This window comes from Astyanax mexicanus, chromosome 2 (assembly GCF_023375975.1).
Source record: "Astyanax mexicanus isolate ESR-SI-001 chromosome 2, AstMex3_surface, whole genome shotgun sequence".
Lineage (NCBI taxonomy): Eukaryota > Metazoa > Chordata > Actinopteri > Characiformes > Acestrorhamphidae > Astyanax > Astyanax mexicanus.
Window position 1 is genome coordinate 3469389 of NC_064409.1, and position 16711 is coordinate 3486099.

General features: G+C 35.4%; 1 protein-coding gene across 3 annotated transcripts in view; it reads right to left on the reverse strand.

Moving 5' to 3' along the window:
* The window catches only part of col7a1l (collagen type VII alpha 1-like), a 159580-nt gene that overhangs the window by 17404 nt on the left and 125465 nt on the right, over positions 1 to 16711 (reverse strand). For all 3 annotated transcript variants that reach the window (XM_049474988.1, XM_049474989.1, XM_049474987.1), the window contains 13 exons: positions 11028 to 11102; positions 10881 to 10934; positions 10273 to 10308; positions 9213 to 9755; positions 7313 to 7348; positions 6887 to 6913; positions 6717 to 6776; positions 5508 to 5633; positions 4799 to 4870; positions 3594 to 3629; positions 3428 to 3487; positions 3212 to 3256; positions 1546 to 1581 (listed from right to left, as the gene is read on the reverse strand). In XM_049474988.1, coding sequence (XP_049330945.1) covers positions 1546 to 1581; positions 3212 to 3256; positions 3428 to 3487; positions 3594 to 3629; positions 4799 to 4870; positions 5508 to 5633; positions 6717 to 6776; positions 6887 to 6913; positions 7313 to 7348; positions 9213 to 9755; positions 10273 to 10308; positions 10881 to 10934; positions 11028 to 11102 — 1206 coding nt within the window. The remainder of the gene's footprint in view (positions 1 to 1545; positions 1582 to 3211; positions 3257 to 3427; positions 3488 to 3593; positions 3630 to 4798; positions 4871 to 5507; positions 5634 to 6716; positions 6777 to 6886; positions 6914 to 7312; positions 7349 to 9212; positions 9756 to 10272; positions 10309 to 10880; positions 10935 to 11027; positions 11103 to 16711) is intronic.

Below are 16711 nucleotides of genomic sequence, written 5' to 3' on the forward strand. Positions count from 1 at the left end.
TTTATTTTTACTGAATCAATCCTTTCTTTTAGTAAACTTTACTTCATTTATTTTTACTGAATCAATCCTTTCTTTTAGTAAACTTTACTTCATTTATTTTACTGAATCAATCCTTTCTTTTAGTAAACTTTACTTCATTTATTTTTACTGAATCAATCCTTTCTTTTAGTAAACTTTACTTCATTTATTTTTACTGAATCAATCCTTTCTTTTAGTAAACTTTACTTCATTTCTGCATATAATATTATCTAATTGTAATTACTTAATTTATACTATATTACTCAAATAATTTATGATACATAATATATTATAATTTTAAACACACATATTACACTGTCTCAAAACATGGACGGCATGTAATACATTATTTGTAGTTTACTAAAAACATCCATGTGTTGAGACTTGCTCTGCTTACAAAATAAATATTTGAGATTATGTAAATATGATGTAAAAATGTGTGTTTTAACCATTTTTTTTTATTTCATCAATATTGTATGAATTAAGGAATTGTAATTAGGTAATACTGTATGCAGAAATTAAGCTGAAGTTGCTTAAACTTATCTTAAATTAAATTTACTTGAAAAAAGCAAATGTAGAAAGTTGCGAAACTTTTTTTAAGTAAATTTAACGCATCATTTTTTTCAGTGTTTATTTACTCTATTTACTACGTTACACGTTTGAAAGCTGCTTCACATTGCACAGATATACACAATGAAACACACTGTCTTCTCACTGTATATTTTTTTTTCTGACTTCTGCACCACACAGCTCTGACCAATCAGAGGAGACAATGTGCTCGCATTGCATGAGGACATTATTGCCTCGTTATTTCAAGCACAAGCATCCGTGCCAATTTTGTTCTTTTTTATTCAGACAATTGTTTTTTTTTCCCAGCATTTTATTTTTTACTAAGTAACGGGGAATTTTCCAATGTAGCGAAGTGAATTACTTGTGTCAAAATGTACTTGAGTAAAAGTAAAATTACCTATTTTAAAAACTACTTTAAAAAAATGACAAATTACTCATTAAATCTACTCAATTACAGTAACTTGAGTAAATGTAATTCATTACTTTCCACCTCTGGCAAAGACACGCTAACACTAAAATAGGGCCCCTAGTGTAAAGCCTCCCCAGGTAAAAAAGCTGCGGCTGAAACTGGAGTAAAGGGGATACAGCCTGCCTGGAGAAGGTTGAGCAGGTTGAGTAGACGTCTGCAAACTTTTTTAGATATACAGTAAAACAGTGTGAGTCAGAATCTCACTGCGCACTAAAGCGATTCTGAGCGCGGCGTCCACAGCTGAACAGGGACAGGTCTGAGAACAGCCTGCCTGAGGCACTCTGTCACTCCGGCACTCAGGAAAGACAGAATCCTCTAAATTAATTCCCTCTATAACCCTGTCAGAGCAGCTGACACGAGCCCAAACTTTGCTGAAAGTGAAGAGTGACGGGCGGTGCATAAAAATTCAACCCTTTCAATACGGAGGAGCTCCTTAGAATTTTAACTAGAGCTAAACTGCTGACGATTCCGCTGAAAGGTCACCTCACCTTCTCTCCTTTCACTCCGGAAACGCCTTTAAGACCCTAAAACAAAGAGATAGATCTTTAAAACGTGAATAAAAATGGATCTGAAAGTCTATTAAAATCTTAGCATTAAAATTGTATCATTCTGATCATTTAAATATAGATTGTTGTATACAGTAGACTGTATGAATCCAAACCACAGATTCACAGTATATCTGTCATTGTGTTAAATCAACACTATTAATATGATTAATATGATTAATATGAACACTTTGAAGCAATATGGCATTAAGAGTGTTATAAACCTTTATAACAACTTAGATCACAGGGTGCTGGTTACCTAGTAGTTCCTCTTATTTTTCTCTTATGTTTCTCTTATGAAGCTCTTACGTTTCTCTAATGAAGCTCTTATGAAGCTCTTATGTTTTCTCTTATGAAGCTCTTATGTTTTCTCTTATGAAGCTCTGATGTTTCTCTTATTAAGCTCTTATGTTTCTCTTAGGAAGCTCTTATGAAGCTCTTATGTTTTCTCTTATGAAGCTCTTATGAAGCTCTTATGTTTTCTCTTATGAAGCTCTTATGTTTTCTCTTATGAAGCTCTTATGTTTCTCTTATTAAGCTCTTATGTTTCTCTTAGGAAGCTCTTATGAAGCTCTTATGTTTTCTCTTATGAAGCTCTTATGTGTCTCTAATGAAGCTCTTAGGAAGCTCTTATGTTTTCTCTTATGAAGTTCTTATGTTTCTCTAATGAAGCTCTTATGAAGCTCTTAGGAAGCTTTTAGGAAGCTCTCATGTTTTCTCTTATGAAGCTATTATGTTTCTCTTATAAAACTGATATGAAGCTCTTAGGAAGCTCTTATTAAGCTATTATGTTTCTCTTATTAAGCTCTTATGTGTCTCTTATGTTTCTCTTATGAAGCTCTTATGTTTCTTATATAAAGCTTATATGAACCTTCTCGAAAATGTTCAGGAGTCAGACATAGTCTTAATCTTTAAGTCTAGACTTAAAACTTCCTTGTTTAGTTGTTTGGGAAAAAAAATAAGAGATCATTTAAAAATGATGAGTTTCTTTGATTTTACCAAATTGAAAACCTCTGGAATATAATCAAGAGGAAGATGGATGATCACAAGCCATCAAACCACCAAACTGAACTGCTTGAATTTCTGCACCAGGAGTAAATCAGCATAAAGTTATCCAAAAGCAGTGTGTAAGACTGGTGGAGGAGAACATGATGCCAAGATGCATGAAAAAAACTGTGATTAAAAACCAGGGTAATTCCACCAAATATTGATTTCTGAACTCTTAAAACTTTATGAATATGAACTTGTTTTCTTTGCATTATTTGAGGTCTGAAAGCTCTGTTTTTTTGTTTTATTTTAGCCATTTCTCATTTTCTGCAAAAAATGCTCTAAATGATAAAATATTTTTATGTGGATTTTAGGAGAAATGTTATAGAATAAAACAACAATGTTCATTTTACTCAAACATAAACCTATAAATAGTAAAAATCAGAGAAACTGATTCTGAAACTGATATAAAACTGCATATAAAATATACAGTACACATCCTCATACACTGCATATATTGTATATTTCTAAATGATCCAATTACAATGTACTTAATCAGAAGCATGAAAGATAATTGTGTTAAACTCCATTGAGTTTAACTTTTAAGTCATTTGAAACCTACCATCAGTCCTGGTGGCCCTCTGGTTCCCACAGTGCCCTTGGCTCCCTGCGATTTTAGATTTTTTTTTAAAAATTCCACATAAATAGAGATGCATTCTTATAACATCACGGTTAGAAAGTGTTTAATATACATTTAACACAACATAAAACACAATTTTCTTATATTGCAGCACAAAATCACAGATAATATCCACATAAATATCCATTACAGCATTACCCTGCGACCTGGAAGCCCAGCCACGCCTCTATCTCCTGGCTCCCCCGGGATGCTGTCACCCTGGAGATAACAGATGGCAGATTTTTTTTTTTTTTCAAGAAGTGACCTTTCATTTTTAATACAGCAACACCTGATAGCAGGGATATAAACCGTCTAAAACACTTACCTTGTCACCTTTCGCTCCAGGTGGACCTGCAGACCCCTATAACAATAAAAATGACCTCTAAATATGTAGATGGAGCTACATGCAGAATGCAGTAAAAATACAAAAAAGTAAAACAAAACAAAACCAAACCTGAGAAACCGTAAAAAAAAAAACAATTTATTTAAAAAATATATTTAATTTATTGAACTGCTCCTCTATTGTCTATGATTACATCTATATTACATTAAATTTTACAGCATTTTATCAGATGATCTTATCCAAAATGACTTACAGGGTTGTTAGGAGTCTGGCCCAGGGCTTTTTTTATGTGTTAGATGGATGATCACAAGCCATCAAACCACCAAACTGAACTGCTTGAATTTTTGCACCAGGAGTAAAGCAGCATAAAGTTATCCAAAAGCAGTGTGTAAGACTGGTGGAGGAGATCAGGATGCCAAGATGCATGAAAACTGTTATTGTCCAACCAATATTGATTTCTAAACTCTTAAAACTTTATGAATTTGTTGTTTTCTTTGTATTATTTGAGGTCTGAAAGTTCTGCATCTTTTTTGTTATTTCAGACATTTCTCATTTTCTGCAAATAAATGCTCTAAATGACAATATTTTTATTTGGAATTTGGGAGAAATGTTGTCTGTAGTTTATAGAATTAAACAACAATGTTTATTTTACTCAAACCTAAACCTATAAATAGCAAAATCAGAGAAACTGATTCAGAAACTGAAGTGATCTCCTAATTTTGTTCAGAGCTGTCTTTTATTCATCTATATATCATATCATATATATATATATATATATATATATATATATATATATATATATATATATATATATATATATATATATATTTGATATTTTTTACTATTTTGTTCCTTTATCCTATTTAGTTTCTAATTATTTCTTATTAAATATTTTAAATCCATTTTAAACTATAAACTCTCGGCTGTACTGTAAACCTCAATGTCAATCAGAGGGAAAATAAAGGTTAATTTACTGATTTATTTATTTATTACAACTTAAAGCCTTTCTATTTTGTGTTCTTTAATGTTTTAATAGACGTCAAAAATCTAACATGAGATTCTGAAACAGCCTGAAACAATTCAATTTGACAAAAAGGCACTCAGTACTCTTCATAGCCAAATCAATAATTAATCATAATTTTATTTTATATTGGTTTTTTTATATTAATGCTTTTTAACTCTTTTACCTCTTTTCCTGGAGGTCCAGCCGCTCCTGGGGCGCCAGGTGATCCATTTTTACCTCGTTTTCCTCTGTCTCCCTAAGATTACATAAATCTTTATCAATCCCACAGCGGGGAAATTTGCAATATGTTTAAAAATATTTAGCAATATACGATAGAAATAAAAATCTATATAAACCAAAAAATACAAGTTGAATTTTACAATATTAAAAATATAGATCTAGAAAAACTTGTGACCAATGCACATAGGCTGACAGTAAATAAATAGCAAAATATTAATAACAGTAAAATAAGTAGATAATAGTAAATAAATAGTGATATCTCACATATTGTTGGTGAACATGGTGTTTCAGGACTCTGAACTACTTAAAGACTCTAATTCCCCTCCCTGACTCCCTGCTGATCATAGCGATCCCACTCCCCCAGCTTCTGATTGTCTACACCTGTCCAGTATACAGTAAATACCTCTCAGTTTGCTCTGTTCCCTGTTGAGTATTAAATCAAGTTATCTAGCTCTTCTACAGCTTGATTTCTTTGTTTATTGTTACTGACCCTGCCTGTCCCGTACTACTCTTACTATCTTGTACGCCTAACCCCTTAATAATAAGTATATAATAAGTAAAGAGTGTTTTTGCACATCGTAAAAGAGTTCAGCTAAATCTAAGTTGAATTTTGTTTCCATATAACTTATGATTATGAGTAGAAATGTATTTACCTCCTTTCCCGGCTCTCCAGGGTCACCTGGATGACCTCTGTGACCTGGTGTACCTGGAATTCCTGGGTTGCCAAGAATACCCTGAATGCCCTGTGCTCCTGGTGGTCCTGGTTCTCCAGGCTCACCCTAAAATAACGACAAATTGAAGAAATCATTGCAGAGGAACATAAAACTTAGACAATAGGCCCTATTTTAGTGATCTACAGGCTGATCCGTCAACAGCGCACCATTCAGCTTGCTTTAAGGCATGTCAGTGTGTCTTTGCTATCGTAACAACGGGAAAAGTACTTGCAACTTGCGTGCCTTCTCTTAATTAATCATAGGTGTGTTTTGGGTTTAACTCACCTTTTTCTTAAAGAGCCAGATAAGCTCTGACTTTGGCAGATTGCTATTTTAACAGCGCAGCGCTTCTGCACTTCTCAGCAGTGGAAACGGGAACAGTAATGTTATTTTATTTAGTATTCTGTTTATTGCTGATGTAAAAGCTGGGTTTGTGCACTTTGTAGCTTAGTAGAGCACCTGTGTTTTTTTTGAATGCCAAGATAGCAATACACCAGAAATTTACTTGAACACACCTCACTTCCAGATATATTTTTTAAATTTATTTCGTTATTTATGGGTTTCTTTATTTCACACCCCCCCCCCCCCTTTGTTTGCCTGTTATTTTGCTTATATTATTATCTCTATTATACCACAGTTAGTTTCGACCCTGCAATGTGATTGGCTAAGAGGTGTTCTGGAGTGCCATTATCAGCCAGTAATGTACTGTAACAGAAGCTCTCCATGCATTACTCCGCCACATACAGGTAACCTAGCAACGATGCAGCACTTACAAGCCAAACAGCGCAGCTACAAACAGAGCAGCAATGGAATACAGCGATAATGGAACTGTGGTATAATCCTATCTAGCAATAATACACTCGAGGGAGTGTAAAGATACAGATACTAATACAGTTGAATTAGTCATTTAAAGAGAGGGGAGGTAGCGATATACCAAATAAATAAATAAATAAATTATGCAGGCACAAGGTGTGAGCAATAAGCATTGCAACACATCTTTTATGTAAGACAGGGCCAAATATATCCTAAATAAGTCTCCATAATATATTGCCAGGCTTTTACAGTCAATAAGAATATGTTCGTAATGATTTGCCTGGTTAAATTAAAGGTTAAATAAATAAACAACACAAATATATAGGTGGGATTTACCTTCTGTCCAGGTGGACCAGCTTGACCAACAGGCCCACGGTGGCCAATACCAGGTTCCCCCTAGAAAAACATACGGCCGTATCTCAATATAACAGCAAAAACACTCACCCCTTTATACAGTATAATGTTGGTTTGTTACTCAATTAATTGGATTTAAAACATCAATTTACCTTTTGTCCCTTCTCTCCAATCTCCCCCTATAAATGCACGCAAAGAGCAACAGCAACAAAAAGACATCTTTAAATACGAGAGGAGATAAAATTAAAAAGAGGTAAAAAAGACATATTTATAGAGCGAGAAACTGATCAATATTCAGATTATGTTCTTTAAGCAAAGCTCCAGTAAAACAGAGCTCTGAGGACTTAGTTAAAGTTAATGGAGTATGGTTTATATTCCACACGATCTGCCTGACTGACGGTGTTAATTTCTCAACCTGTGGAACGGGGGTGGATGATGATGATGTCAGTGGGTGTGGGTGTGATTGAACCAAATCATGAAGCAGGAATTATGTAACTAATTACAGCTCCAGAATACACACACGAAAATCAGGCCACAAAATTTCATTTAAGAGAAAGAGGATGTGTAAAACTAATTACCTTAGTCCCTGGTATACCATTATCACCAGGAGGTCCCTTTAAAACGACAGAAAACTTGTAAAAACCAATGTGAAAAAAAAAATCAAACACTTGCAATGGAGTACAATGGTAAAAACCCTCTTTATAGAGATTTTTCTAGTATTTATGAGAGGAAATTATTGTGTATGAGTTCTGAGTTCTGTATTACATGTCAACTGGTACATCAACCATATGGAAAGACTGTAGGTTTACAATTACTGACTTTTTTATGCCCTATTTTAGTGATCTACAGGCAAGCCGTCATCCGTGCACCACGCAGCTTGATTTAAGGCATGTCATTGAGTCTTTGCTATCGTAATGACAGGAAAAGTACACCAAGCGTGCCTTCTCTTAATTACAAGTTGACTTTGTGAACTTAGTAGGTTTTTACCATGTAATGTAAAACACTTGTAATGGTATATTTTACAATGGTAAAAACACAAAGTGAACTAAAATTTGTAGCTTGCCAAAACCAGGTATTAAACCCGTATACAGCTCTGGAAAAAAATTAGAGCACTTAAAAATGATGAGTTTATTTGATTTTACCAAATTGAAAACCTCTGGAATATAATCAAGAGGAAGATGGATGATCACAAGCCATCAAACCACCAAACTGAACTGCATGAATTTTTCACCAGGAGTAAAGCAGCATAAAGTTATCCAAAAGCAGTGTGTAAGACTGGTGGAGAAAGGAGAACATGATGCCAAGGTGCATGAAAAAAACTGTGATTAAAAACCAGGATTATTCCACCAAATATTGATTTCTGAACTCTTAAAACTTTATGAATATGAACTTGTTTTCTTTGCATTATTTGAGGTCTGAAAGCTCTGCATCTTTTTTGTTATTTCAGCCATTTCTCATTTTCTGTAAATAAATGCTCTAAATGAGAATATTTGTAATTGGAATTTGTGAGAAATGTTGTCTGTAGTTTATAGAATAAAACAACAATGTTCATTTTACTCAAACATAAACCTATAAATAGCAAAATCAGAGAAACTGATTCAGAAAATGAAGGGCTCTTTTAATGTTTTCCAGAGCTGTATATGTTTGAGTCTCAGTGCTGGAGTCTTGGGTTCAAGTCCCTACCTGTGTCCCCTTATGTGGGTTTCTCCCACATTTAAGTGGAAGTGGCCTGAAGGCTTCCACTCTCATCATTGGTGTGTGTTGGTTGAATGCGGTGCTTTTTTATTGTATAAAGTTTTGATTATAAAGCGTCTTTGGGTTTTTGTCTTGAAAGATGCTATAAAGGTTTATCATCATTCACCAGATGTACAGTAAAGGCCATAAGTTTGGACGCACCTTCTCTTTTTCAATGCGTTTTCTTTATTTACATTGTAGATTCTCACTGAAGCATCAAAACACATGTGGAGTTTTATGTACTTAATAAAAAATGAGCTGAACCTCCACAGTCACCGGACCTGAACCCAATCCAGATCCAGGTTTGGGGTGAGCTGGAGCACAGAGTGAAGAAGACAAAGGAGCAACAAGTGCTAATAAACACCTCTGGGAACTCCTTCCTTCCTTCAAGACTGTTGGAAAACTTTTAATTTCAGGTGGCCACCTCTTAATGAAGCTCATTGAGAGAATGATGCAAAGAGTGTGCAAAGCAGTAATCAGAGTGAAGGGGGGCTATTTTGAAGAAACTAGAATATAAAACATGTTTTTTTTTTAGTTATTTCACCTTTTTTTGTGAAATATAAAACTCCACATGTGTTCATTCATAGTTTTGATGCTTCAGTGAGAATCTACAATGTAAATATCAGCCATGAAAATAAAGAAAACGCATTAAAAAGAGAAGGTGTGTCCAAACTTTTGGCCTGTACTGTACCTGATAAAATTCAGATTCAGGAGTGTATGAACTACATTCCAATGCAAACCTACCTTGAGAAACTCATACTGAGAGATGTGTGTCCTCATGTCTTCCTCTCTGTCTCCCTCTCCTACTCTCTCTCTCTCCATTCTCTCTCTCTCCATTCTCTCCCAGTCTATCCTCTCTCTTTCCTCAGTGTCCTCTCTCTCCTTCTCTCTCGCTCTTTCTCTTTCTCTTGCTGCTAGCGCTTCCCTCTCCAGCTCCTCCTCTCTCTCTCGCTCTAGTTCTACCCTTTCTCTCTCCATCTCTATTCTGTCTCTTTCTCTCTCCTCTTCCCAATCTCTCTCATTCTCCTCATACTCACTGCTCCTCTCATCATCTCCGTCACCTGAGCCGCTCTCTCGCACTGACTCAGACCCTATCCCTCGTTCCTCTTCCTCTGGTGTTTCCCACTCTGTTTCTTCTCTTTCTCCTTCAGCCGGTCGCTCCTCTAAGCTTTCAATCCCTTTGTCTATATTTGTTTCTAGCATTGATCCCTCTTCCTCTCTTTCTCTCTCTCGTTCGCTGTATATCTCAGGTCCGGGTTCAGGGTCCTTGTTTTCTTGTTTCTTTTTCTGTGAAAGTGAAGAAAGAGGGGTCATAAAAGTATCCCTTCCATTTTACACTGTGGATAAAAGTACTTCTAAAGGGTTTAAAATCACACTTTTGTAGAAGTTAAAGTATCAACTCAAGTGTAAAAGTGTTAAAAGTACTGGTTTAAAAAGAAATACTTAAAGTATAAAAGTAAAAGTAATGTATTGAGAAAAATATTCTAAATGTCATAATGACTATAATGTTAAAATATTAAAATATTAATGTTTATAAATATAAATCGGGATGCACTAGGCTCCTCCCTGTTTTAGCTGCATATATGTTCCCATATATGAAAATGAATGTATTTTAGTAGAATGCAAATATAGAGTAGAACGTTCTGATAATTGTGTGAAAATGTAAAAAATATTTACTTCAGTAAAGTATAGATAACCTACATTTCTACTTAAATAAGAAAAACCAAGTATTAGTATGAGGGTAATGGAAATCTATATTTTTTTAATGTATTTATTTAGCAGACTGAATAAGAAACACACTTACGTTAAGCTTCTTTTTCTTTTTCGCACCAGATCGTGACTGCAAGAGAAAACAGACAGTTTCCTGTTTAAAGCTGATGTCTCTAAGTTTTGGGATTTGTGGGATTTATGGCCCTGTCTGGTGAGAATGGGTAATTGCACTGAGCATGCGGAAGATTAATCATTTTAAACTGGGTGGGTGTGATGCAGTGTCCTTTCAGAGAGGATGAATCCGATTCCAGGTTATGTTCAGTCAGAGATAGAGAGAGAGAGAGAGAGAGAGAGTTTCTTTGGTTTTACTATGAGTGAATGGAAGAGCTACTGAGCTCTGAGGTTCCCCTTCTGAAGTCCCCGTTGCTCCACCAGCCGCTCGCGTTCAGTAAAACTGAGCCAGACCCTCTTTTAGAGGCTGTACGTGTGACATAAGTACGTAAAGATGCATGACGTGGCCAGAAGAAGAACTATATTATTAGGCTTAGCAGGGATGATGGTTTCAGCACACTGGTATCATTAAACACTATATTTTATCCATATTCTTCTCCACTGAGAAATGCTTCTGCTTTCAGTTTAGAAACAAAATAATATAGACTGACACTGACTGATAACTGTAGAATAGTAAAGAATCCCCTTCACCTTCTGTCTTTGCTCATAGCGATTTTGTCCTCCTGGAGCTCCAGGCAAGTAGACCTGCACAAAACAGCACTGAGGTTAATCACTGTTTTATATGGAAACACTTTTATAGAAACAGAAAGGCTAAAATATGTGTACAAGCTGTATTACCACATATTTAGGATCGGGGGCGCTCCTCTTCACTTTACGAATCACAGGCTGTGCATCAGAACTGGATGTGACGCCCTGATAACACCCAAAAAGTTAAAAAACCCGGAGCCATCAAAGGATGATTACATTTTATATGCATTTTAGTATTTTTTTTTTTTTTCTGAGGACATGTCTCTCTAAACCATCACTGATTGGTAAAAAAAAAACTTCACACTAGACCTCAGGCAGCTTGGACTGTGTGTCTACAAATTAAATGTAAAAAATGTAAAATGTACTGATGATCAGTGATGGTTTGATGGAGAGTCATGTCTGTCATCTGCTGGTGTTGATCCACTGTGTTTTATTATCAAGTCTAAAGTCAGTGCAGTTTTGTTTTCCCACAAAATCTTACAGCACTTCATATCTTACAGCTTCCCTCTGCTACTGACAACTTTTATGGAGATGTGGAGATATTTCATTTTCCAGCAGGACTTGGCACACTGCCCACACTGCCAAAAGTACCAATTGGTCTTATATATAATATTCAAGTTTTCTGTGTTTAATACATCTATATAATAGTTTCACATTTTAAACTGAATTACAGAAAAAAAGTAACTTTTCAATTACATAAAAATTTTTTGATAGGAATATTCTTGCTGTTTTTAACAGCAATGGAGCTTTTAAAAAGGAATCAGTGGATGCATATTAGGGGTGTCACGATTTCGCTATTTCATCGAAATCGATCGAAATTATGTCATGGTCTCGAGCATCGAAGTCAAAAAGAGGATCGTCGATCCCTCCCTCTAAGCTACGCAAATGGAGCAGCTCTTTCTCCAGAGAATGTGGACATTCTCATCTTCTTAAAGAAAAACTTGAAAATATAAAAATAACAGTTGTTTTGTCTAGCCTCAAATAGGTTAATAGTTTTGGTACCTTACCTGAGCATCTTTCTCTCAGATAAAGTTAATAATATATCTTTATTAAAGAAAAAAAAACTAACTTGTCATTCTCAGGAACCGAAAAGGTCTTAAAGTCTTATTTTTTGTGTTTAACTGTTATAGTAGGATAGAGTTCAGTTTGTTAAGGCTCTAATTGTTTTATTATTTTGTTATGTTGCACATTGCTGTTTTAATAGTGCACACTGCTGCTACCAGAAAAATCCACTAGATGGCATTACATATATATCTTATTTCAATTATTTAAATTTGACCATTAGTGCCTAATGTGGTGTATTACAGATCACTTGTATCACTTTGCATCACTTATATCAAGCCCACCTTTTGAAATAAGATATTGTAAATTTGATGAATCAAACCAATGACTGACCATAGACTAATCTAAAACTGGCATAGGCCTCTCTGCTGTAAAAAAAAAAAAAGAAAATCGAGAATCGAATCGAATTGTGATCCTAAAAAAATAAATCGAATCAAGGATTTAGAGAATCGTGACACCCCTAATGAAGATGCATATTCAGATATGGTAATAATTCTACTACGATTTAACTATGATCATGTTTAAGGTTAGAGTTTAATGTATGTTAACATTAAAACAGGTTCACTGGTTGATTTCTAACTTTCTTTATTAGATTTTACTTGTCTGAATTGCGTCAGTAATTTGTGACTATACTCCATCACTCTAGAAAAAGTCATCAGTATTATTCAGCGGCATAACATGGACAGGATATTGTTATTGTTAGGTATTTATTGTGTCAGGAATTCGAAAGACGTGAAAAAAAGACACAAACACCAGTTTAGAAAACTTGAACACATTTACTGAGACACATGCACCACAAGAGAGTAAACTGAATTTCACCAGTGAAAATCAACAGGCAGCAAATAATTCATGTAAAGAATACAGTTCGTTGCAATATGTTACTGTAACTAGAGAAAGTAACAATACAGAAAAACAAAATACAACTTATTTAACCTTTTCACTATATTGCCAAAAGTATCTTCGCTTGCCTGCATGGATGGATGGAGACTCTTTGTTCCATAAGTCTATCTACACTCTCTACACTCTACTGTTCTAATCTGAGCTCATTCCCAGTCTCTTCCACTGTGTTATAATATCACTGACAGTTGGCTGTGGAATCTTTAGTAGTGAATAGTGAAATATCACGACTGGAAATGGATTTGCAAAGCTGCTGCATCCTATCACAGTACCACAGTGCTGGAGTTCACTGAGCTCCTGAGAGCCTGAGACCCATTATTTCACCAATGTTTGTAGAAGCAATCCCAGCATGCCTAGCTGCTGCTTTTATTATATATATACACCTGTAGCCATGAAATTAAATAATAGGAACACATGAGTTCAATAATTTGGATGGGTGAACGAATACTTTTGGCAATATAGTGTCTTTTTAATAAATAAAGCAGTGCTGGAAAAATATACAGCTCTGGAAAAAAAATGAAGAGAACCACTTAAAAATGATGAGTTTCTTTGATTTTGCCATTTTTTTATTTAAAAAACCTCTGTAATAAAAAATATAAAATCAAGAGAAAGATGGATGATCACAAGCCATCAAACCAAGCTGAACTGCTTGCATTTCTGCACCAGAAGTAAAGGCATAAAGTTATCCAAAAGCAGTGTGTAAGACTGGTGGAGGAGAGCATGCCAAGATGCATAGATTCCACCAAATATTGATTTCTAAACTCTTAAAACTTATGAATATAACTTTATTTCAGCCATTTCTCATTTTCTGCAAATAAATGCTCTAAATGACAATATTTTTATTTAGTATTTAGGAGAAATGTTGTCTGTAGTTTATAGAATAAAACAGCAATGTTAATTTTACTTAAACATAAACCTATAAATAGCAAAATCAGAGAAACTGATTCAGAAACTGAATTGCTCTCTTAATTTTTTCCAAAGCTGTATAAGCAGTCATAATCATAAATGAGTATACCTAGACATGACTTTATGCACCCCTCAAATTAACAGAAACCGTGGCATTTCATGTGCAACTCTGATGTTGAATTTTCTTTAGGTAAATTACAATGACTGTGCATTAATAAAAAACCCTGCACTCTTATCAGGCATCATGGGTTCGAGGAACGTGGCACGTGACATCACTGTGCAAAGGAAGGAATAGGGGTCCCTCTCCATGTAATGCTGATCAGTCAGTTCACAGTTTCTACACGCCTTCCTTCGGGAAGGCCACACGTTCTGCCAGAGCTTGAGTGACCCTCTAACTGAGCCTAGAGCAACGCCTGTGTTAAAGATCCAGAAAAAGAAGGTATTAAAGAGAGCTAGAGCAGCGCAACTAATGCAAGTAATGCTGCTAGACTAAAGCCCTATCCAGACGGGATTAGTTTCTCAGGGGGACGTCTGAAAAAAAAAAATAATAATAAATAATAATAATAATAATAATAATAATAATAATAATAATAATCACACTTCTACTTAGTAGAAGATTAAACTCTTGCATCTGGACTGCAAGTGAAAAAACAGAAGAACCAGTGAGTTTTTAGGCTTTCTCGATCACATGACATCGCGTGCATGTTCAGTAGCTCCTCCATTTCCACTCGCTGTTGTGTTTCCATGGAAACGTGCTCCCAGAGTGTACTTACGGTGCGTAGCAGTGGAAAAATTTCTATTTTATTAAACACGAGGAGACAAAACTAAGAGATGTGCATTTGGACGGGACTAAAATTACTGGAGGACCATGGAGTTTAGGAAAAACAATAGATAAATCAGCCTGTATTTTTTTTTTAAGAGGACGTCTGAGAAAAACATGAACATGGTCGTTACAGAGAGGAATAAAATCACCTCCATAAAAGAGAACATCACCCTGAGAAACTAATCCCCTCCGGATCGTTCCTATGAGTGGAAATCTAAAAAAAACTCTAGCACAAACACTATGAAGCGCATGCTGGGAACTTTTATATTTATTCCTTTTACTCTTATTTTATATATCATATATCATTCTGACGTACATTTGACTGTTAATGTTGACACTGGTGAAATTCACAAGAGGGTTAGTGAATTAACTGAAGCTTGTTTTAGTCATTCTGAGCGCATTCTCAGCACTTACAAGCAAATTAAGCAGGAAAAAAAACATGTGCTAAAACAGTTTCATTCATTAAACACAATTAAATGCGATTAGTCATCCCAAGCTGAAGAAACAAGAATGATTCTTGATGTTTCCATCAGTTCATGCCACATGCCAAGGTCTTGCGTGGGACAGATATCGTGTTAGTGATGAATCTGCACGGACAAAAAATCCAGTCTATGGGAAGTCTCTGCAGAGTGGTGTATTTATTATCTTTTTTTTACTTTTTATCACATTTTCTTCCCAATTTACAAGGCCAATAATCCAATCTATTCATCAGGACTCCCCCTATCACTAGTGATTCCCCAACACCAGGAGGATGAAGGCTAGCACACGCCTCCTCTGATGCATGTGAAGTTAGACTCCGCCTCTTTTTATCTGCTGTTGATGTAGCATTGCCGAGTAGCATCACAGCGCTAACGCTCGGAGGATAGCGCAGTGACTCGGTTCTAATAAATCAGCTCACAGATGCAACCTTGTGCTGATCCACATCACCCTAGGAAAGCGGTGTCCAAACTTTTTTTGTTGGGGGCCAGAAGTAGAAATATATGTGCAGTCATGGGCCACATACTATGTAATAAAACAAATAATGAAATATACTACTTATAATAATACATTTACTTATAATAATACTATATTTGTCTATCTTTGACAGTGTTGTGCAAACTAAGATTTTTTAAATTGATGTTTTGTTTCAAACATGCCTAAAACGTTCTGCATTCGCTGTCTATTTCCCGTTTCTTTGAATTTGCCATGTTCTCCTAAAAGGAACATTGATGTAGGAATACTGAAGGAAGGAAAGGAGATGAGGAGCATTTTGGATTGGGGGCCATTCCAAAAAAGGACACAGGCTGCAGTTTGGACACCCCTGCCCTACGAGTGATGAGGGAAAAGAGCGCCATCTACCCACCCAGAGAGAGCCATCCCAACTGTGCTCTCTCAGGGCTCCAGCAGCTGATGGCATGCTGCATTACAGGGATTCGAATCCGAGATCTCCAAAATCATAGTGGCAGCGTTTTAGACCGCTGGACCACTCGGATAGAATAGAGTGGTGCATTTACATGAATAATTGGCATGTAAAGGATTTGTATACTTTCTATCAGGTCATTGGGGGCAGCTGTGGCCTAAAGGTTAGCAGGTCTGGGATCAGAAGCTGAGCAGAAGGAATTGCAGGATTATGGCTATAAAGCCCTGAAGCTAAGCACCTGATCACCTGATCTCAGTTACTCCCTGGTCTCTTAGGTTGCTGCCCACTCACTGCTGCTGAGTTTTGGATGAATTGGGGTACATTTATAGGCACTAAAATAACTGCACATCTCCCAGTTATGGAATTAACTGCACAGTATTAAAATATATTCTATGATAATGACAGAGTTGACAAAAACTACTAACCTTTAGGATTCAGGTTAATTAAGTTTTTATTATATAATTTGAAACATACAGTATGAGTTGAAAGTTTGGAAACGCCTTCTTATTTAAATGAATTATTTTATTTATAATTTTAATATTGTTCCTACATAGTAAATGAATAGTAAAGTGATCTATCAGACTATGAAGGAACATATAAGGAATCATGTAGTAACTTAAAAGTGTTAAACAAACCATAATACTCTGTAAAAAAGCAATTACTGTATATGCTCTTATATGTTAACTT